The sequence below is a fragment of the Fundulus heteroclitus genome, chromosome 16, assembly GCF_011125445.2.
Source record: "Fundulus heteroclitus isolate FHET01 chromosome 16, MU-UCD_Fhet_4.1, whole genome shotgun sequence".
Classification (NCBI taxonomy): domain Eukaryota; kingdom Metazoa; phylum Chordata; class Actinopteri; order Cyprinodontiformes; family Fundulidae; genus Fundulus; species Fundulus heteroclitus.
This window is the reverse complement of record NC_046376.1, coordinates 29118682-29141882: the sequence shown is the minus strand read 5'-3', so window position 1 is coordinate 29141882 and position 23201 is coordinate 29118682. Positions and strand designations below refer to the sequence as shown.

Sequence of the window (23201 nt, the reverse complement as noted above, 5' to 3'; positions counted from 1 at the left end):
ATAAATACTAAGCATGATAGCGCGAGGGTTGTAGAGAAACACACAGTTTTTGTGTTGAGGGGGTCAGATGATTGAGAGAAAGCGAGATCTTCCCCCTTGTGTCTCCTCCCGCGCGGCATTTCGAACAAGTTGAGTATTATTTTAACTGCTTACTGACCGAGTGAACTTATGACCCTCAAACTGACAGTGACCTGTAGAGTGTATGGACTTATTATGTTCTAAGCTGCAACTGGTAAGCAGTCAGTAACTGAGGTTAAACGCTTGCTGTTTACAGGGAGAGCTGAGGGGTTGCATCGCTGGATTCTGGCTGAGCGAGAACCCTGAGCTTTTTATTTACAGATTCCGGATGGGGAAGCTTATGCGTCTAAACGATTTATATAGTTTTATTTTTAATCTTTATTTTGAAACTTTAAGTATTCAGAGTCTGACTGCTTTTACGGCTGGAACAAAGACTGATTTCCTCCCACCTTAAAGATTGGGTGCGCGTAACGGAATTAAATAATTCAAAATAATCATAATAATACTAATAAAAAGATTTGGTATGTATACCGGAGTTAAATAATTATAAATAACTTTAAATGATTACAATAATACTACTAAATAAGGTTGGGTATGCATAACAGAATTAAATAATTACAATAATATCAATGATAGTAGTAATAATATTATTAATGATATGAATATAAATGAAAATAATAATAATATAATTAATAAAAGAATAATTAATTAATTTAATAATGATTAATGTGTGTGGGGGGGGGGGGATTTCCAGTGTGGGGGGGGGGGGTATCACATGAGGGTCACGAGCAGGGTCACGTGACGATCATGTGAGAGGGGTCACCTAAAGTTTTTTGTTTTCAAGCGCTTTGATAAAAACCTATGTGCCTTGTGTATATAAAACAGCAACCATTTTTGTTTGCCAGTATCTACTTTCCCCTAATTGTTTTGTTTTTCAATAAATGAATAAATGTACACCATATTCCTAATATAATTACGAAAGGAATTGTTCAACTCAAAATGTTAACTGTACTGTTATTGGTCTATGCACATTAGATCATTAGTAACATTAAAAATCAAACATAAACCAAAAGATATTATTAGGCGTTTACTTAAATCTTTAAGATAGTTTTCTACAGGCAGCTTAACTACAACAGTAGAATAAAATCCTGAAATTATGGCTTTTATTTTCAGTGTGCCACCCCAAGAGTTTAAGAGGCCCCTTCTGGGCACCCCTATGAAACATTTCTGGAGGCTCCACCCCCTGGCGCAGTCTCGTTTCCTTAAGTTTCATTTTGCTCCCTTTGATGTCCCCTTTATCTGTTGGCAGCATCCCCATTCCTCCCGCTCATAGGCGCTGTGTTCTATCATCAAAGCTGTCGACCAATGAGAGGATTGGACGCGGTTGAGGAGGCGGGGCATGGCGCACGTTTGAGGTAATACCATCCACACGCAGTTTCATCTGGTACTGGAGTTGGAGGCGCGTGCTGCTCCGTCAGATCTAAGCCGAAAACAGCAAGAGGTATTTGGTTGCCATTTAGTTTATAGGTCATTTTTTTTAAAACGGCATTGGTAGTCTGCAACAACGTAATTTTCGTGTTAAATGTTTGTTTTGCGTTATTAAATGCTTCCCGTTTATTAGCTGCCCTGTGTGTTTTAACTGGGGTCGCACCGACATCGGCTGACGGGTTGTTTGTGATGTGCTCCACCTGAACAGGCCTGAGCCGCAGGAGGAGCTCCGTCATCCCCGTTTTCCTCCCGACTTCACAAGTGCGCAGTTCCACAGACCACCGCTCACCATGGCGCTCGACGGATGCGGAGTCGTCTGCAAATACATTCTCCTCATTTTCAACATCATCTTTGCCGTGAGTCCGGATACATATAACGTTGTTCGGAATAAGAGGAGATGCGTTGTTTGCTAGAAGGTCAGGGGATCGAAAGCGGTCACTGTGGTTAGTTGTGTTGTGCAGATTTACAGTTGAGACCTGGAGGAACACCACGGAGGTTTCGTTTTGTGAGAAATGCCATGCTCCCTCCCACTGCTTCCTGTTGAGATACAGTAAACAATACATTGCTACTCAGGACGTAACCAGGGGCGTTTGTTGCGTGGATGTCGCCCTGAGCCCCTCCTGGCAGGCCCCCAATTGGCTACATCAGTAAATGTAATTATTTATTTATTTATTATATTATTATTATTATTATTATACAATATATTATTATTATTATTAAAAAGGGTAATACTCTATTTTCAGTGGGCTGGTGGCAAAAGTAGTCACTGCAATCAAACACACTATACAGGAACTCATTTTACTGAAAGTAATTATTTCTCTGAAGAAAGAGCCGCCTTCACCTCCTGAGGAGGCTGAGGTCCTTTGGAGTGAGCAGGCCCCTGCTTAAAACCTTCTATGACTCTGTGGTGGCCTCAGCCCTCCTCTTCGCTGTCGTCTGCTGTCATGAACCAGAGACAGAGGGACCCAGTATTCAACCAGACAAGCAGAGGTTAGGTTAAAGATGATTTATTAACAAAATGCAAAAGCCAAAACGGGGATCAAGACAAAAATGGGAAGACTGCATCCATTAACCAAAAATAACAAAAAGGCAGTCACAGACAAAACTACATGCAAAAACAGGGGACAGGCTAACTCAAATATCCAGAGGCAAACAGGGTCAGAAGAACAGGGAAACAGAGAGCATTGAAAGCTGACTTTGACTCACCAACTGGGCACAGAAAAATCAAACAATGATGTGGCAGATTGCAGAGGCAGGTATAAGTAAGGGAGTGATCAGGTGAATGGAGTGAAACTAATTACTGACATGGGTGGAGCTAATCGGGAACAGGGAAGTGCTTGGGAGTAAACTGAAGCCGATTGGATGGTGACTGGTGAAGGGGAGTGACAGGAAGACAAAAGAACGCTGGCAGGTGAACTGAACTTAGACTGGTGACAGAAATGGTCTGAGCAGGCCGGATAAACTTATAACCTAAAACAAAATCAAACACTAAGACAGAACCTAAAATAGAAACTGAACTTAAGGCAGGAGAGTGAAGTAATTGATCAAATAAACAAAAACCATAACCAAACCCAAATCATGACAGTCTGCTGGGCCCCAGGCAGCAAAGAGCGCGACAGAATGAGGCTGAATAAGCTGGTGAGGAAGGCCACTTCTGTCCTGGGCTGCACTCTGGACTCGGTGGAGGAAGTGGTTGAGAGGAGGATGTTGTCCAAGCTCACATCCATCATGGACAACACCTTCCACCCCCTGCACCAGACTGTAGAGGAGATGAGCAGCTCATTTAGTGCCAGACTTACATCCTGTTTGTAAAAATGAGCGCTACCGCAGGTCATTCATTCCTGCTGCCATCAGACTTTACAATGCTGCACTATAACTTGCGCAATAACTAATAACTAACTAACTAACTAACTAACTATTTTTTTCCCCCATGTGTTGCAATCTTCCTTCTACAGATAAAGGGCAGCGCCTGTTAGACAAAATTTGTCCTTGGCAGCAAGGCCTCAGTACACCGTCTCCCCCCTGAAATGTTTGTGATGTTTATGTAATGTTGGTGGTACTGAAACAACAATTTCCCTCTGGGAGTAGTAAAGTATGTCTGAATCTGAATCTGAATATGATAATGTGCAATTACTATTTAATACCCTATGTAATAACCTGTGCAATAATCCTGTTAAATAAGAGACTTGAGCTGTTATAGTTATCTCACTAACGTCAAATTCATATGTATATGAGTCACCTTGAATGTATCTTAAATCTCTGCTTTATTTACTTTTTTATTTTTATTATTTTCAATCCACTGTATATATGTGCACACACTGTATATACCTCATGCGCCTTTTCCTCCTTTTGGCACCTTCTTTTGATTATTGAGCCGATGTGACAAGTGCATTTCTCCACGGTGAGATCAATAAAGTCTATCTTATCTTATCTTATCTTATCTTATCCTAACTTATCTTATCTTATCTTATCCTAACTTATCTTATCTTATCTTATCTTAAGAACAATTAACCCACACTGAAAAAATAATGTGGAGGTCCTTGCATTTAAATGTATGTTTATGGAGATAATGGTATAATCTTTCCACAAACAGCTTTTTTTTACCGCCGACATTGGTTGCTAAATATCCAAACTAAATATCTAAAGCCCGTTTTACTAAAGCCCTACTCTAATGCGCCCGCTCGGTTCCGCTCCTGTTGGTTTTCCACAGACCCTGTATAGCCAGAAGGTGGTGAACGCCTCCTGGGGGTTGGCTTGAAGTTCCACCTCCTGCTGTCAGTTTTGTTGGCTCTGCCGCCATTAAGCATTACTGTGCGGCATTAACGTTTTAAAGAAATCTGGGGAACTGGTAAAGAATAAGACATTAAAAGAAGGGTGGTGGTTCAAACTACTCCAAAGTTTGACTTACGTGGGTTAAAATTTAGGGCCTTATTTGGGAGTTTTTGCCTCAGCAAAGGCGAAAACAATGACTTTAAAACGCAAAACCAAAGACTTTTGACTGCAGTGAAATTATTTTTGTCCGCACACACGGTGGTTCGATCGGGGACCGTGCAAGAACAACTTTTTGAACCAAGCACTGTTGAGGGACAAAACTTAGCAGCATTCAGTGTGTGTAAAATGAGAGAAAGCCTTACTAAGATCTGACTTAGGTTATTGAATACTGTGCGCCCGTTTGCATATAGAAAGCGGTAGTATCCTTTTTTAACTTTCGTTTCCCTGCGTGGTTTATGATAAAATTATATTCCGGTTTGAGCCACTTCGTGCACAGTGTTCCACAGAGAGAACCCCGGCGTGCAAAGGGGATAAACGAAAGCTCCATCCAGAGAAACCACAGGCAACAGTGCTAAAAACAGCACCACTTTGCGGCCCACTACCCAAAGAAAGAAAGACAAACAGAAGTCCTCAAAATAAAAGTAGTTTTTTTTTTCAAAATAAATTGTGTAATCTGAGTTGCATACAGAATTAGCACTCAATGCCTGTTTAATGCCTCCTTTCCTATTAATCACCAAACACAGAGCTTTTTTTTTTTTTAAATGCAGTGGTCCTGTGAAAGAAAACATATTTGTAGTCGTCGTTCCTTTTGTGGTATCCTTTGTACATTTGTTGTCAACCACAACCTAGTTTCATGTCGTAACGTGATTTTGGTTCTTCTTTATGACAGGTGGTTGGGATGGCATTTTTGAGCCTTGGCTTGTGGCTCAGATTCAGTGAGAACACCCGAGCCATCTTTTCAGTGGCTGAACTCAACTCCAGTGCTTTTGTCATAGGTTTGTGCATTGCAACAGTCCATTAATAGAGATTGGTTTCAGATTCCAGTTTAATACAAGCCGTTCCTGTTTTCCTGCGTAATCAGGTGTGACTGTACTGATAGCCCTCGGCTCGGTCATGCTGATAGTGGTGGTGTTCGGAGACTACGGCGCCTGTAATGAGAAAAAGACTTCTCTGCAAGTGGTGAGCAAATGCATCACACACACACACACACACACACACACACACACACACACACACACACACACACACACACACACACACACACACACACACACACACACACTTTTTAAAATAAAGAGTTCAGGATCACTTTTTCCTGTTGCGAAACTGTTTCGGCTGCTGTACCTTTGACTCACTTTGACTCATGTCTTATTTTCTGTTTTCATTCATCCATTTATTGTAAGACTCAGTCATTTTGGCTAGAAATAAAAAAAATAGCTTGTAATTTCTTCTCTGGCATTATCTTGCAATCTCAACTGTTGGTGTCGGACAATTAGGCTAAGAGCCACAAAGTGTGTTACAACTGCGTGTTGTAACGAAGCAGAAAAGTGTATGAACACAAACTTGTCATGTTTGTTTAGTAAAGCCCAAGTGCAGATATCCTGGCAACAGCTCTTTAAAGAATAAATTAGAAAAAAAACGTGCAGGCAGACTGACGGAGGAACAGCATACCGGGCAGACTAACGCATGAAACCAACTGTGAGCGATGAGAGCCAGAGAGCTTATGTACAGAGGGAAGTGTGGAGAAAGACATAACTGGCAGGGGAGAGCAGCACGGTGAAAATGAGTAACAGCTGAGCCGGAGAAGCTGAGGAGAGGAGACTAATGAGCAGAACTACAGGAAATGAACTCACAGATGGATGAGGCAACGTCTAGGACCAAATGACCACCGAATATGGCAAGACACAAACAACAAGGAAATGGTGGAAACATAATGCACATGAAAAGCATAACCAACCCCCCAGAGATCATAACAAAATTTGATTTTATTGCAAATAAACTCAACAATGATTCCTAGTTTGTTGTGTTGCAGCGTTGTACAATAATCAATGTGCTCTTATCCGCACAGTTCTCTGTCCTGCTCTTCCTTCTGGCCATAGCTGAATTTGTCGTCGGAGCACTCGCCTATTCTAACCGCGGAAAGGTAAAGACAAAATGTTTTCCGTCTACACCCATCTTGTCAGAAACCAAATGTTTCTCATTGTAATTACGTGTTCGCGTTTTTCCGCCCCAAGGTTGGAGAGAAACTAGGAGAGTTCTACATGAGCTTATATTCCCTCTATGTGAATAGCCAAGACCCAGCAATCGGTGTCACTCTCACATTCATCCACAACTCAGTGAGTGGGCGCAGTTTCCTTGTTTTCAATGTCAAATCCGTTGACATGTATATGTGGTTATATTTTGACATAGTATAAAAAGTAAGAATGATTTCTTTGGGAATATCTTTATTTTTCTGGGTGTTCCTCCTAACTCTGTTTTCTGTCGTGCTGCAGCTGCACTGCTGTGGAATGACTGGAGTCCATCTCATTGAGATGGTGAAGCAGACCTGTCCTAAACCAGACGGCATCATGGAGCACATCGTCATGCCCGTAAGTGGGGTCCATGGAGTTCAGCAGTTTTTAGTGGTTATGATGACCACACCGTTTGTCAAACGACTTAGTGTTAATGTTTAGTGCCTTGCAGAATAATCTTGTCCTGCTATAACCACAAACACAGAGAAACACTAAGCACAACTGTCAATAAGAAAGCAAAGGATTTTTGTTTTGTACGAATTTGAAGAGTGCATTGGTGATTGGGCCCAGAAGCTTTCTCCTCCACTGTTTATGTTGGACAAACATTCATTTCAGCTCCCACTCTTGTCTTCCTGCTCCAGCTTGCTGTCTTTCAAAAGAATATTGCTCTCACGATTCTTTATTTTGCAGTCTGGTAACAAATGATCCACAAACCTGTTAAACTTTTTAGATTTAAGGAAGTCCCCACACGTCTGACGGATGATGACTGACATGTTCTCTCTTTTTTCACTATTTTAAAAAAATGCCTATGAGAAATAAGTCTGTACGTGATGTCATATTTATAGCCTGAGGAAACAGAAGGTCAAGGATGAACAAATACAATTTACAGTAATCCTGGTCATCTTAAAAATGTTACAGACACCAATCATTGTGTCACCTCTGATTCTCATGTTGGAATTGTTAAAATAGATTTTTCCCCCCACCACTAGGAAAAAATAAACACTCAAAGTAATGAATTATATTTTAAGGCTCTATCATCAGAAGTTTGTATAATGACCACAATGCTTATATTACCATTATTCTAGCCTTATTAACTGAGGACAAGTGTAGGATTGCTTGTCTGTTTCCCACCAGTTGAAAACCAATCGTGTTTACTTTCTTTAAGAGAAAAGCGCTACATAAATTCAGTCCATTTAGCATTGCTGTAAAGTCTGGGTTCAGGGTTGTGTTTTAAAGTGCTCACTGCTTCTTCTGTCCTACAGAACTGTCCCGTTACCATTGTGACTGTCTTTGACAGCAGGGCGCCACTGGTGATGGGCATTTTCATCGGAACCGGAGCTCTTCTGGTAGGCAAAAACTGCACATTTGTTTGCTTAACAGCAGAAAATCAAGGTTCGTTTGAAATAGGTTAACGAATAAAGTAAGCTTAATAAAGTAACCTAATTTGGCATTTCACCAGAGTGTAAACTACATCTATGTGAAATACAATTGTAGACCAGGGGTACAGGTTAAATGAAATGATAGAAGAGGAAAAGAGAGACTCCTCTAAACAGTATTCACAAGCTTCAGTTTGTGTTTTGCTCATGGTTTTGAGTTTGATCATCTTTCTCCCTCCCACCCCACCTTTTTGTCATTTTATTTCATTTCTTATTTTCTCCATCGTTGCTTCCAAAAGATCGTAGCTCTGATTTGTAGCGGAGTGATCAATTCCCAGCTTCAGTGGGCCTCTGCATCTCCTCAGTACATTATCCTGAATCCCAGCACGTCCTCCCTGGCTGCCCCTCAGCCTTACCCTCAGCCTTACCCTCAGCATGTCACCGTCTCCAACAACTCCTTCCCTGATCAGGAACCAGTCGTCTTCACGCCCCTGTCTGTGGTCAACATCCCTCTGGCTCAGGCTTAAGAGTCGTCTCGTCAGATTTCATACTTTTATGGGATCCCACAAAGCTCTGACGTGACAAACTCTTTGCTTCTCTCACCATGATCACACTCGATCCTTCATACTGTTTAGAAGGAACAATCCCCCCACCCCCACCCCTTAGATAACTAACAATTTAAACATCACTGCCACTTTGGGGAAGTCATCTTCAAGGGAAATTGTGACAATTGCTGATTATGTTTCAAGTTTTTGTGAAGCAGACCAACGGTTCTGAGAGCAGGTCCTGTCAATCAGAGGACGTCCGTTACACGGCACACCTACATCTAGTCAGGAGTTTCCATAGGAATGTCATGGAAATTAATGTCATTATAAATTAGGAAGTTAAAATACACATTTATATTCCAGGCAAGAAGGATCCCAGCATAGGACTTATTCTTTAAAACAAGATTGTGTGCACTAGTTAAACCTTTGGGGATTTCCCCCAGTTTAACAGGATGAAAACTATACGTATCCATGACAACTAACATTTGGTTAGTTATCCTTCAACAGGTTGCAGAGAAACCACAAACTTTTGTAGTCATCAGCAAGCTCCTGGCATGAATCTGGCTGGATGTTTGACCAAACTTTTTTATCAGAATTGATTTTAAATGGGTTGGTTTCCAGGTACAGGCCAGATTTTCGAGTACAGTGCATACATTTGGAAAGGGGTTGTAGTCATGGCCATTCTGGATTCTTAAACTTTACCCTTCCCAAAAACATTTTAGATGTGTCTGGTAATAATTTCCCAGTAAATCAGTTTATTTCCTTTTTTATTTTTATATCAGTTCATTCATCTGACACAATGTGTCAGATGAATGACAGCTTGGTCACTCATCTGACAAACAGGCCAACATTAAGCTTCTGGAAAGGTCCTGACCTCAATCCTGTTGCACCTTTATGGACTGTGCTTAAAAGCCCAGTTTGTGCCTGGACATTTAAAACGAGCTCTGCCATTTCTGCTGATAGCATTTGGGCAGATATTCAGACGGACAAATGTATGAAGCTTGTTGATGGCTCCTCTGTTAACCACATATTAGTGAGGTTGTTGCTAAAGATTTGAGCCTGTGTGCATTAGAGAAAATCCACATTAAAATCAAACCCAGTTCTTTTAGAGAGCATTGAAATTGTTTGTTGAAGGATCAACCCTTGTCCAAAAACAGAGGTTGAAATAATTAAAAGCCCCAAATCACAGCAACGTTCTTGGCCATGACAACGATGGGATGTTAACTTCTGACCAGGACTGGGTGTGTCCATCACAACCTGCAAAGGAATGACTGCTGCTCCACAGAAACAAGAAATATTCTCTGTCTTGTCTATAAAAGCTTGTTCTCTATTTTTTGTAATCAAACGGGTTGGATTTCTTCCTTCAAATGTTCTCTTAGTTACCACAGAACACATTACCATTTCACTTTTAGATGATTTTTTTTTTTTTTGTGTGGTTTTGTTTGAATCAACACGGGCTGGAAAATCTTGTCTTGTCTTTGACACCAATATATTCTGGTGGCTGGTTTAGATTGTGTGACGTTAGAAGCAGGTTTTTTCACAGCTCTCTGGCTTTAAAGCATGAATCAGGAGCCTGCCGCTAACATCCATCCTGACCCGTCAGGTCTCAGTTAGCAGCTCTACATGTATGCTGTGCAGCTAACTAAAGACTGCTGGACTAGTCAGTCAGTCTGAAGTGTGCTCAGAGCTGGCCAAATGCAGGATGGACATTAGTAGCAGGTCTGGGCGAGGCCTCTGTCCCTTCGCTGTTCTTTACTTCCCTCCTTCTTTGTCTGCATGACAGATTACTGCCCTGGTCTGCGCCAGTTTGCTCCTGAAACAGATCAAGAGAGAGCATCAGGCGGTCACCACTTACTATTCGACTGTGTACTAAGAACAGGAGGACTGTTGAGGGTTGACCCTCGGCCTCCTCTGCTTCATCTTCAGTGACCATCGCTGGAAACTCAACCAGCGGATCAGTGTTTACAGCTTTTCCTGTGTGCGTGCGTGTGTGTGTGTGTGTGTGTGTGTGTGTGTGTGTGTGTGTATGCGCGTGTGTACAGTTGGAGACAGTCTGCGGAAAATGTTGTACACCACTAGATTTACCATCCTAAAAGATACTCCGAACCAGCCAGATCTGCAAATACCTGAGGCTATTAATCTGACAATGCAAACACGATTTATCTGCAAACCTTAGTAGCAAAAGCACACGGAGCCTTTTTTTTTTAACAAACGGGAATGCATGCAACCATGTTGCACGTAAACTCAAGTCTTTCCATCCATTTTATGCTTTTAAGTTAGATCGTTAGAGGTAGTTTGTTGTCGCTACATGCTGCGAACTAACTGAGCCTGTGTTGAACCTCACTGTCAGAAATGTGAACGGGAACAAGGGATCATAGTGATAAAGGCAAGCTTTTAGAGGCTTTGATTGTGTTTAGGTCAGAATATAAAGTTGAGAACTTTTTTCATCGCTTACGCCAATCACAGCAGTGATCGTGTTTTTTTGTTTAGTATTCTTATGAGCAATGCTCTAGTTATATTAGATTTGTTTTATTTTTTACGGTACTGTTTTTTTTTAATATACTCACAGGTTTAAAAGGTAAAGGGATACACGCAAAAATCTTTGGTTAAAAAAATGCATTTCATTTATTTCTTATTGCTTGCTTGATGTTTTAACGATGACAGGATTTGGCCAGAAAGTTAAATGGAGTCCTTGAGAATCAAATAAAAGAAGTCCTTTGTGTCAGAAGCTGTTGTTTCTGGATGAAAAAAAAGAAAAAGCGTAACATTTAAATGGTGTCTTTTGAAATTGTAAGTCAAAACTGTTGCCTTGGTATAAATTATTTTTTTATATTGCGAACAAAGAGACAGATTCCAAGTTCTACGTTTAAAAGCTTGAACGCCTTATTTTTCTTTACACTGTATCATGTAGTCCAGACTACTGCATTGTAATTACGTGAGAACAAAATATTCTCTTAATGGTTGTGGCTGTGCATGTTTCAATAAAATAACAGAAAAACTGCAATCTGTGTCTTCATTTGATTTTTTTACACCATTGTTGGGACCTGCAAAAACACATGAAAGTAATGATAATAATAATTTTTTTTAAATATGTGTATTTAATGCAATTAGGAACCCGTTTGAAATAAATGTCTTTGATGGAAAAAATCAACAGTAAGATATTTGGACAAATTACATAGTAAATGGACAGTAAAGGTTGTTGCACAGGTTGTAAAAACAGTATTAAGAGAACACTTGCAGCATTGATAATGCTAAATCTAAAATATAACTTTTTTTTAAAGTATATATTTATATATCCTATAAAGTATTTATAAAACTGGAAAAAGAAATATATGGCTCTGACTGAAAAAGGACAAAAATATATTGGGTATGAAAGGTTATGTTATTTCATTACTTAAAGGAATGTTGCCCAGTAAAGATAAACTCAGATGACTCTGTGTTTAAAAGGCAAAATGTAGAATAAAAATGTGGGTTAAAAATAGTGTTGCGCCGATGCCATTTTTGGCCCCGATACCGATACCCGATACCTGGCTGTGCGGTATTGGCCCATACCGATACCATACCAATACCATCTGTTTGAAACTGATGTGTGTGTATGTATGAAGAACTGCATACTACTTAGGGTAGTAGAACTATTTATTGCGTACCTGGAATGGGTGACAATAGTTTAATAAACTTTTGGTTCTCAAATGCCATAATAGTGCAACATTCGTGAAATTATAACATGTATAATAGTAGTGCAACAGTAAGACAGTAAAATTACATTAATAATTGAATAATCTCTTTTGAGTTTTGACTCTCAAATGCCAAAATAGTGCAACTTTCATGAACTTATATAACATGTATAATACTAGTCGGGAGAGAGAAGGCTGCGTTCAAGTGGCATACAAACATCAAAATGGTATCTGTGCCCTATTTGTTGGTACTCGCTGATACCGATATCACCACTTTAGTGCTGGATCGGGGGCCCGTCCCTGATACTGGTATCGGTATTGGTGCAACACTAATTAAAAGTGCTTGTATAGAACATGTTTTTACCAAGAAGTAGCAGCTGCTGGAAGCCTGCAGTCGTTTTAGATATTAGAACCCATGTCCTCTTTAAAATGGGCTAAAATCAGATTTTTTTTCAGCCACCGGTGTAGACTTGAAAAGTATCACTGTTGAAACAGTATTGTATTTTTTCAAATAAACATTAAGCCTTGTGGTTCTTTACAAGTAGAATAAAATGACTTCAGCTGAGATTTGGTTTGTCTGAAGTTACATTAGTTATACATCTGGTCTATGTATTTGCCGTGAAATGGTGTTTTATTCTAGTTGGTTAAGTTTCTAAAATTGAAAAACTGGGTAAATTGCATCTCGAAAATGGCCGTGAAATTACTTTAGGTCACACCAAGTGATTATGGCCTCTATTCAATAATGCTTTGCATTCCACTTAATACATTTCTGTGTTTTAAAGAGGTTCTCATGTTCTAAAAGTGCATATCTTTAATAACCATATAGGATAAGTTCCATCAGTACCAAATATGGCTCCCAGCTCAACACTGATATTTCTATGTTGAAATAATTACATCTTATGTTGTGCTTTGGTTTGACATTCAAATTTTCACGGTGCAATAAAGTCATGGCTCCACATCTCGCAATGATTTGACTGCAGCCTTAAAATGTCTCCCTTGTATTAAATAAACTGAAGGGGCGTGAACCAACCATTAGCAAGTTTTGACATGCAGTCCCAATGATACTAAATAAAGTGCAACTGCCTGTTTCCAGTTCTATCAGAGGGAGTTACGTCTGCAGGACAGCTGCCAGGTCCTCCTACTTTTGTGCTGATCTTTTTTTTTTTATTGGTCTTACGTAATTTTCTAATTCAGGGGTTTTCATTAAACTACAATAACAGAATAACAAAGTCATACTAGGATCAGATCAACAAGGAGCTTGACTTCCGTTTTGCAGCGTTCAGATATGATGTATACATATACAAATTCAGAGGAAATAAAGTAATAGATTCAGTTTACAATATGTCCATCTAAGTGTATGTATGCAATTATTTATAAAGAAAAATTGCTGGGGATACTAAATTGGAGGGTTCTGAATTACAGGCTGTGTGAACCATCAAATATTTAAGTGGGATGGATTAGCTTTAATCTTCAGCGACTGCGTAAGTCAAAGGTTTTACTCCTACCCCCGCGAAACAGCCATAAAGATTCAATGATTTGAACTTTGGAGAACAAAAACCTGTTTAGTGACCTGACTGGAGGCGAGTGACTGCTCATGCGGCCCGTCACTTCCACACACCTCCTGGCCAATGAGAGGTCTGGGGCGGAGCCAAAGGGGGCGAGGCTTGGTGCACGTTAGGGGCGGAAAAAGGAGCCTGCTGTCATTGGTAGCTGAATCTATCCCTTCTCCCAGATGGATAAGCTGTACCACATCAACTAGTTCATTTATGACTGATACCTACTTCAGTAGGCTTTCATGTGTTTTTGTTTTTTTTTTCAGCAGGGGGACGATGCCAGCAGCCTAATAAGATTTAGCGAAAAAAGTTGCTCAGTTTGAACTTTACAGTATTTGTTATTTTGATGTCCGTTTAGTCTCGGCGCGATGAAGTCCTTTACAGATATCAAATTGAGGTTTATCATTTCTCTGGGTGGATGCGGGCTCATCTGCAAATACATCCTCATCGTTTTCAATATCGTCTTTGCGGTAAGTCTGGCTCATCATATAAACACTTGTGAAAAATAAGGGGAGGATGGTGGGGCATGCGCATAGGCTGAAAAGTGTGAAGCACAGCATCAGCGATTAAATTATACAGGTGAATCTCAATAAATTAGAGTATCACCAAAAAGAGTTTATTAAAATAATTCAATTCAGAAAGTGAAAGTCACATTCTTTGCCGAATGAGTGATATGTTTATACTTACGTTCATCTAGAAAAAAATATTTTGAATATAGAGAAAATTTTAGATATTGTTTGTCATTTGGTCTGGATCAGCCTTACCATGAGGAAGACTGCTGACCGCTCCGGTGTCTAGAAGAGAGTATTGGACACTCTCCATGAGCAGGGTAAACCACAAAAGGCCATTGCTGAAGAAGCTGGTTGTTCACAGTGCGCTGTATCCAAGTATATTCATAGGAAGTTGAGTGGAAGGAAAACGTGTGGTAGGAAATGGCGCACCAGTAACAGAGATAACTGCAGCCTTAAGAGCATTGTCAAGGAAAATCCATTGAAGAGTTTGGAGGAGCTTTACAGGGAGTGGATCAAGGCTGGAGTCAGCGCAGCAAGAGCTGAGGTCCTCGCGTCAGGCCGCTCCCAAAACAGAGACATCTGAAGCAACTGATATGGGCTAAGGAAAGAAATAACTGGATTGTTGCTCATTGGTTCAAAGTCCTCTTTTGAGATGAAAGTGAAGTTTTCATAACAATGGGAAACCAAGGTCTCAGAGTCTGGAGGGAGAGTGGGGAGGCACAGAATCCACATTGCTTGAAGTCCAGTGTGACGTTTCCAGTACATGATGATTAGAGGTCCAGTGTTATGACATCACACACACACACACACACACACACACACACACACAGTTGTGCTGATTTGGACTTGGTAAAACAGAGTGAACCAACACCAGCAGATGACAGGGGCACTAAAAATAATTGCCGACTGTGGACACGTAACACTGAAGCTCAAACACCCGAACCTCTCCACTATAACTCCAGACTCTGGGACCTTAATTTTGAAATTAAATTCAAAATTTACTTTGATCTGAAAAGAGGACTTTGGATCACTGAGCAAACCACCTTTTCTACTTAGCCCAGGTAGGGTCCTTGGTTCAGGGGTGACTTAGTTGTAGCCCATGTTCTGAATACGTCTGTGGCTCATGGAGCTCTGACTCCAGCTGTAATCCACTAATCCATGTCCTCCAAAGTTTTCACAATTAACACAGGGCATTGGTAATTCCTGTTGCTGCTTGTTTATATCTTATTTTTTACCACAGTTTCTCCTTCCACTCAACTCTCATTTCATATGCTCACATACAGAACTGTGTGAACAGCCAGCTTCCTTTGCAATGACCTTTGTGTATCGTTAACCTTCTACTGTATAACAATCAAAACCAGGAGTCTTTCCCAGTACTGCGTAGCCCTTTCTGTATTAAAAAATCCCTTTTTAAAATAAACGATTCTTAGAAACCAAATTTTGGGTTTCCATCCGCCATAACTATATGTAAGAGGGGATGCTTGGAATTAATTGCTGCATGGGTAAATATTCTATATATGTTTCACTTTTTAAATAGTGTTACAGAACAAAGTTCATGTTTTGATGATTTCTAATTTCGTGAGATGCACCTGTTTTCGCTGAGCAAGCATAATTTGGAGATTTACCCGACCCCCGGCCCCCACCTTACAGGTAGCGGGGTTTGCGTCATTGGTGTTTGGTCTCTGGCTGCATTCCCTTCACAACACCAAGGAGGTATTCGACATAGGATCTGACAACGACGACGACAACAAAGGAAGCATTGAGTTAAAAGTTTTTAACATAGGTCAGTAAATAAATCAGTCGGAACCATAAATTCTCCAGCCTCTCTGTGTATTTGCATCAGATTAAAATCGTCTCCTGTTTTCTCTCTTATCAGCTGTGTATGTCCTGGTAACTCTTGGTTCAATCATGGCGGCTATGGGGATTTTTGGAGAGTATGCTGCCTGCAATGGGAAAAAAATTGCCCTGTTAATGGTGAGAGATTATTTTATTTTTTTAAATGAAGCCCATGCCTGGATCTAGCTCTTATGCAGTCATTGAAGACTACTTAATTGATAAGGCTACAACAATAAATTGCATCAGAAATTCCAGTTAGTCTCATGTAATGAAATTGATTAGTCTCGTATTGTATCAATGGTCAATATGAGTGGTAAACTCTTGCTTAACTAGGAACCAATCTTATTCTATAACTCAAAAAATCCAATGAGGTTTATATTTTTAAAAAATCCATTTATTTTGAGTATCACAACTTTCACACTTCATCTAGGAATGGGAGAATTAATACAACTCTTCCCTAATAAAAATCAAGAATTAATTTATTTAGTATTCAAACTATTCTAATAATTAGCATAGAAACAAAAATAAACATGAAACAGGAAATCTAAATACTTTAAGACAAATTCCAAAGGTACTGACAATGAATGTTCTAAGTATCATTGGCTGATTAAAAGATCAGACCCCATCAAAAGCTCTATCAATGTCTGAAATTTAAGTGCAAGCTAACCCAAAGTGCTAGATACATGAGCTAAACTTAAAGGAAAAGCTTAGAGAGGACCCAAGGAACCACCTTTGTTCCGTCAGCTTGGCCACCATCAAACCAGTACAATACAAATTATATGAAGGGACTTTTTTTTTGTATGAAATTGGACTTTGGTGCAGTGTCCAAAAATCACCCCAAAACACAGATCAACTTTGGGGAAAGGCAAGGCAAGGCGAATTTATTTGTATAGCACATTTCAGTACAGAGACAATGCAAAGTGCTTTACATGATTAAAATACAGAAGAAAAAAAACAGAATAAAAGCAAGTAGGAATACAATGTAGAAACAAAATAGAACATGGGAAAATAGAAACTAAAAGCAAACATTAAAAACAGGTAGACTACAAAGCGGAACTAATGATTTTTCAGTAAAACAGGCTTTCAGCACTTTTACAGTTTTCTGGAAGTTTGTTCCAGATAAATGGAGCATAGGAACTAAATGCTGCTTCTCCGTGTTTAGTTCTGGTTCTAGGTATGCAGAATAGGCTGGAGCCAGAAGACCTTAGTGGTCTGGAGGGTTGATACACTGATAACAAGTCAGAGATTTATAGACTAACAGGAGTATTTTAAAGTCTATTCTCTGAGATACAGGGAGCCAGTGTAAGGACTTTAGAACTGGGGTGATGTGCTCTACTTTCTTAGTCTTAGTGAGGACGCGGGCAGCTTCCTCAGAAGACGTGAAGATTCCTCAGGTGCACCACTGGAGATGGGTGCCATCCATCGATCCATGTAAGGATGGATTGGATGGATCCTTCCAAGACAAACAGTTTTCCTAAAAGCTTCAGAGTATCAGGCATATCAGCTTTAGAATAAAACATTAGTCTACCTTATTTAATGTTATTTAAGTTTGTTTTTTAAAGTCTAGGTGGAGGCCCTTTTCCAGAATCTTGGTCCAAGAAAGGAAAAGTGTACCACAGTCAGATTTCTTGTGGTATATATCACGGGAATACAGAAAGGTATCGTACTGCTTTAGAAACACTGAAGAAGTAGAAGAAAAAAAAAAGGAGACGTTTTTGATGCAAAGCTAACTGGCCACCTATCTCCTTTTTTTGGAGCAGTTGCTGGGAGGATTTGTAATGAAACAGAAGAATTTTAAGTTTTCCTATAATATCTGCTTTATCCACAGATTAGTTTTCAAAAACATACTTCTCTGACTATTATTTCTTGTATCAGGCTTTGATTTAATCATTCAATCCCTCCTTTAGTTCTCAGTCCTTGTGTTCCTCTTGGCTGTGGCTGAAATTACTGTTGGAGCGCTTGCTTACTCCCACCGGCATGAGGTAATTCGAAAAGAAACATCAAATGTTTTCAGATATTGGTGGCAATGCAATATTTCTTATTCTAATTATGTGTTTGAATTGTGTTGATAAGGTTGGAAAGAAGCTAGAAGACTTGTACAAAGATGTACATCAGCTTTATGTGAAGAACGAAGACGAAGCCGTTGCAACCATTCTCACGTTCCTCCACAGCTTGGTAGGCATCCATGTCTTAAACTCTTCATAGAGTGGCGTTGTAATTGAATGCCATTACTTGTCGTGGCATTTCATTTTATAACCTGTCCCCTAACTAACAGTTCCAAAGAGCTGCTTTTCATTTAGGAAACTTTCAGTAGACCTAAGCTAACTGGGGTTGTCACCTAACGACCGCAAGGTTTCATGTGTTTATTCAGGTCGCATGTGCTCATGCACTGATGTGAAGTAAAAGGAAAACCTGTGGTTTCATATGCAAAGCTGGTGAAAACAAAATGTCAACTCAGAGGGGTGCGGGTCAACATTTTGTGTTGGTGCACAACATCAGCTCCTGATAAGATGCATCAAAGTTTGCAGTTGTAACACGACAGTGCGAAGCCTTTCAAGTGGTGCCATTGTGGCGGCTTTGCTTCTAAGCTGAAACCGTTCCAGTAATATTACCTTATGTCAGAAGAAAGCTGTTGATCAAAATTTTATATGGCTTTAAACCTAAATCTGCTAGCGGTATGAGAAATTCTGGGCTTAGGTCTCTGTGGCTGCATGAGAGATAAAAAAATGCACAAAGCAACTAACATAGCTGTAAAGTTAAAATGTTGAAAGTGAAACTTCCAGGTTGATACTGAACTCTCATTTATTGCTAGTCATAAATAAATGTTGATGTCTGGATGTGCTCTATCTGGCCTCTCTGCTCTGCAGCTCCAATGCTGTGGACTGACTGGAAACCAACATATCGAGTTAATTAAGAAGACCTGCCAGAAGCTGGATGATATCTTGGAGCACACTCATAATCATGTAAGTCAGTGTTCCATCAAATAAATCCATTATGTTTGGCTATGGCTGGACAATTATTCAATAACAATATATATATTGATCAATAGACATGTGTTGTCTATCAAAAAAAAGGGTTAATAAAAAATTCAACAGAACAGCTTACCTTCATTTTGCATTCTAGCATGTAGGTTAATACTACAGTCTTTACACCAAACCAATCACAAACACAGATCCAGGAACACTCCGAAACCAAGCTTCAGATTCAGAGAACACGTGTTCTTTTTTTAAAACTTGCAGTTTGGTTAAAAAAAAAAAAAGGAAAAAAAAAGTTGATTGAATAAAAGGTTGAATTTGAATTCAGTGTTTGTGTGTTCTTTAATAAAAAATAGCTAATAAAGCAACAGCATAAAATTACCAGGGCTGTCTTTTTTCTATATTGTACAGCCCTATGTTTGGCATATGCCAAACTTCATCATCAGATCTAATGACTCAAACAATAAAAGGAAAACCACAACTGGTTTTCTGTCTCAAAAAAAAAAAAAACAAAAAAAAACCACCCCGTTGAAATTTTCGAAACACCCTCCACATGTTGTAGAGGTATGACATTCGGTTCTCTTATAGACCTTACCAAAACCCATCTCAAACTCTCTTACACATATGTTCTTAAACAAACAGGAAGTCGGCCATCTTTGATAGAACGTGCACATTTTTACCCTGTTTTTGCACTTTGAAGCCTCTGTATTTGATCGAACTTCTCCTAGATATTTTGATAGATCAGGTCAGTTTGCTCATCAAAATTGCGAGTTTTCGGCATCAGGCCGAAAACTCTTTTGACTTCCAGTCCAAAAGATAAAAATTAATTCAGCCCTACAAGGAAAGTTACAGAGACATCAAACCTTCTGTGATTGATCCACATTTAGTCCCACACAAAACTCAATAGTCCCATGCTGAGATTACTGAAGCCCCAGCCCTTAAAGATTTATTATTGACCCTAATTAACATGAAACTGTCCCCAGTGAAAGATAAGATGGCCTCCACTACTGAGGGAGGGTGTGGCTGGCAGAACCCTAGACACTATAAAAAGTAGACTCCACATTGACTGCTATTGCTTATGGGCGCTGACGAGATTTGGGGGCGCCATCTTGAAGTAGTCTCCGGCTCTGCTCAGTCTAACGTGTTAATTGCAAACCTTAAAAATAAAGCTATAATATATACATGTATAATCTTATACATGTATAAGCTTGAGGGTTCTTCTTAGGATCTTAGCTGTTCCTAAGATTGTGCTCTTCTGGACTGAGATGTCTGATGTTTCTCCAGGTATCTGTTGAAGCCACTTCTCAAGAGTGGGGGTTACTGCCCCCAGTGCTCCGATGAGCACGGGCACCACTGTTGTCTTCACCTTCCAGGCTCTTTCTAGTTCTTCCCTGAGCCCTCGGTATTTCTGCAGTTTCTTGCGCTCTGACGTTTCCATCACTTGGGATGACCACACCGGTCACAACGGCTGTCCTCTGCTGCTTATCAGTGATCACAATGTCCGGTTGTTTGCCCATTACCATTTTGTCCATTTGTATCTGGAAGTCTCACAGGATCTTATCTCTGTCATTCTCCACCATCTTGGGAGGTGACTCCCATTTTGATCTGGGGATCTCCAGCTGGTATTATGAACAGATGTTTCTGTACACTATACCAGTCGCTTGGTTATAGCGTTCCATGTATTCCTTCCCTGCTAGTAACTTACACCCTACTGTGAGATGCTGGATAGTTTCTGGGGGCCTCTTTGCAGGGGTCTTGCCTGGTATGGTACATCTGGGCCTCTAACGCTCTGGTGCTCAAGGCCTGCTCCTGTGCTGTCCTTCAGTCTAGCCCTCTCTAACCATTGGTAGGATTTGGTCATAACCACTTCAGCCATCTGTCGGTGGTACATCCCATGTAGGGGAATTCGTCCCACGATGGTTCCTTCAGTTCCTTCTCTTACAGCTTCCATTGTCTGAGACATTCACTGAGCGCTTCATCCCTTGGGCCCCGTCTTACTGAAATATTCTTGGAGCTTGTTTCATCTTCAATGATGACTCTGATGCTCACTAGGCCTCTGCCTCCTTTGCGCATAGTGTATAGCCTATGGATACTGGATTTGGGGTGGTATCCACCATGCATGGCGAGTAGCTTTTGTGTCTTAACATCAGTGGTCCGTATTTTTACAACTTATTCTAGCAGGGTATCTGATTATTGGCAAGGCATAACTGCTGGTTGCCTGGACCTTGTTCTTGCCATTGAGGTGTTTTTACCTACACCTGACGCAGACCTTGTTTCACCAGGCGACTTCTGAGCCGGTATGGTTCTCTGCTTATGCGCTCTCATCTATATGAGGTAGGCAGTTAGCCTTAATGGTCTTTCCCAAGGACCAACAGTGGACGGCGTTATAAGCCCACTATATACATATATAGCAAAGCAACAACATGACAATTATGTGTCATCTTACCGACAAGTCAATGAGAAGAATGTGGGATTCGCCTTTCTGGTATCCTTGTGCTGTTTGTAGGACGATCACTCCAAGATGGCCACCGTAATTCATGTGCCATGGCAGTCAATGTAGGATCAACTATTTTAGACATGAGGAGCACGGTGAAGTGTGCCGTCGACCCATATGTTTAACTCAAGTTTCCACATTTTTAATCAGATCTTCACCAAATTCAATATGATAAATTTTGGTCCAGGCCCCAGGAGATATGTAGTGAAATATTCTGTGAGAAGGGTCTCTTTCCTCAACAGCAGCTCCTTACAGCACTTATAGAATCAGCTCCAAGCCATGTTTGGTCCAAGGATTATCAAATTTGGTGCACCTATGCAACTTCCCAGGACCTAAAGAAAAACAACTCTTGGAGTAAGTCCACCTGTGAATGGCAATAAATAAATAAAAGTAAAACCTAAATGAAGGTTTTGGATTGAGTCCAGTTTTAAACAAAAAATCTGATTAAGATGCTTTGGCAGGACCTTTGACAGGCTGTTACCCGATCAAAATCCCTCTGGTTTGAAACATTTACAACAAGAGTGGGACAAAAATCATCCAAAGTAACAGAAGTAGACAGTAACAGTTTTTAAACATAGGGCCATTATTTTTGTTCCACATATTTTACTTCCACCATTTCTCATGTTGCCAAAGTGCAAAACCAGAGGAAAGTTCTGAAGCAAATAGTTTTCAAAGCTCTGTACATCCCTTTTGGAACACTCCCGTTTGTTAATGAGTTAGTTTTCCACACCAGCGTAGGTAAAAGACTTTCCACAATTGGATTGTGGAAAGTCACCCAACTGTAGGAGTTAACAAGAAAACCTGTTTTAGACCCACATATCTGCATTTTATCCTGAAAACTCAGCTTATTGAGAGTTCACAGCTTCTGATTTTCAACAGAGCTGCTCAGGGCGTGTTGGACCTTACTTTGAGAGCAAGGCGCCACTGGTGCTGGGCTTCTTCATTGGAACCGGAGTCATTTTGGTAGGCAAATCCTGTACACTTGTTTGCGTAGTGAAAACATTTCACTTGAGAGCAAGTAATGAATGGTCAACTGTTTGGCTCATGCAAAAGTAAATATGTCTGAAAAGTATGTGCCAGCAGTTCAGTTTGCTTTGTGAGGTGGTGACTGTTCCGATCTCCTCATCCACCTAAACTGTTTTAACCATTATTTTCCCCTCTTTCCTTCCCAAAGATTGTAGAAGGGATTTGCAGCAGCTTGCTCAGCTCCAAGATTGATCAGGACGCTACTGCTCTCGAGTAAACAATTCACACCGCATCGTCACCTTGGATGCCCCTTGGCCATTTTTGAGAATCATTGCTGTGGCGACATTGAAAAGTGGACTTAAAAATCTACCCAAGTACATTGCCATGAATGACCAGATGGAATAAAATGGTCCTCCAGGATAAACCTCTTCCAACCACCTAGACACTGTCTGGTGGTGACTTCTGCATTTCAGAACAATGAAGCACTACGTCACCATTTATATATATAAAAAAAAAAAAAAAAAAAAAAAGTTCCTGAGTTCTCAGTTCAACGTGTACATTTAATATATTAACATTAAATGAATTGCTGGTTAAGTACAACTGGGACCCCCCTTAATCTTTATAAAAACTGTAATTTAGTCTGATGTTTAAGGTTTAACAGGATTATTCAGGAAGGTTGATCTTTCTCACAGCAGTTTACAGTCAAACTGGTGGTTGTTAAACTATGTTGAATTTTTATGTTGCACATTAAAAAGATGCTG

The 23201-nt window shown here is 40.1% G+C and overlaps 2 protein-coding genes across 3 annotated transcripts; both read left to right on the top strand.

Annotated features, from left to right (window-relative positions):
- Window positions 1-1402: 1402 nt before the first annotated feature.
- On the top strand, window positions 1403-11434 carry LOC105938063 (CD9 antigen). 2 transcript variants are annotated; one of them, XM_012879677.3, is made up of 9 exons: window positions 1403-1519; window positions 1715-1862; window positions 5168-5273; window positions 5360-5457; window positions 6347-6421; window positions 6513-6614; window positions 6771-6866; window positions 7772-7855; window positions 8185-11434. In XM_012879677.3, exons 2-9 carry the CDS (start codon window positions 1797-1799, stop codon window positions 8410-8412), a joined length of 855 nt encoding a protein of 284 aa, XP_012735131.2. In that variant the 5' UTR covers window positions 1403-1519; window positions 1715-1796; the 3' UTR covers window positions 8413-11434. The 2 variants fall into 2 exon arrangements, with proteins under 2 accessions (XP_012735131.2, XP_012735132.2); XM_012879678.3 differs by having other exon boundaries at window positions 1404-1519; window positions 10214-11434.
- A 1936-nt stretch (window positions 11435-13370) lies between these two features.
- LOC105938064 (CD9 antigen) lies at window positions 13371-22934 on the top strand. The gene is made up of 8 exons (XM_036148322.1): window positions 13371-14127; window positions 15820-15952; window positions 16046-16143; window positions 17913-17987; window positions 18079-18180; window positions 18873-18968; window positions 22354-22437; window positions 22649-22934. Exons 1-8 carry the CDS (start codon window positions 14026-14028, stop codon window positions 22715-22717), a joined length of 759 nt encoding a protein of 252 aa, XP_036004215.1. The 5' UTR covers window positions 13371-14025; the 3' UTR covers window positions 22718-22934.
- The last annotated feature ends 267 nt before the right edge of the window (window positions 22935-23201 follow it).

What these genes read in the sequence shown, in the direction of transcription:
- LOC105938063 (XM_012879677.3), top strand. Translation starts at nt 1,797, where the DNA reads ATGGCGCTCGACGGATGCGGAGTCGTCTGCAAATACATTCTCCTCATT. An exon ending in CTCCAGTGCTTTTGTCATAG is followed by an intron (nt 5,274 to 5,359) that starts GTTTGTGCATTG and finishes CTGCGTAATCAG; the next exon opens with GTGTGACTGTACTGATAGCC. An exon ending in TCGGAACCGGAGCTCTTCTG is followed by an intron (nt 7,856 to 8,184) that starts GTAGGCAAAAAC and finishes TGCTTCCAAAAG; the next exon opens with ATCGTAGCTCTGATTTGTAG.
- LOC105938064 (XM_036148322.1), top strand. Translation starts at nt 14,026, where the DNA reads ATGAAGTCCTTTACAGATATCAAATTGAGGTTTATCATTTCTCTGGGT. An exon ending in TTTTCAATATCGTCTTTGCG is followed by an intron (nt 14,128 to 15,819) that starts GTAAGTCTGGCT and finishes CCCACCTTACAG; the next exon opens with GTAGCGGGGTTTGCGTCATT. An exon ending in GTTAAAAGTTTTTAACATAG is followed by an intron (nt 15,953 to 16,045) that starts GTCAGTAAATAA and finishes CTCTCTTATCAG; the next exon opens with CTGTGTATGTCCTGGTAACT.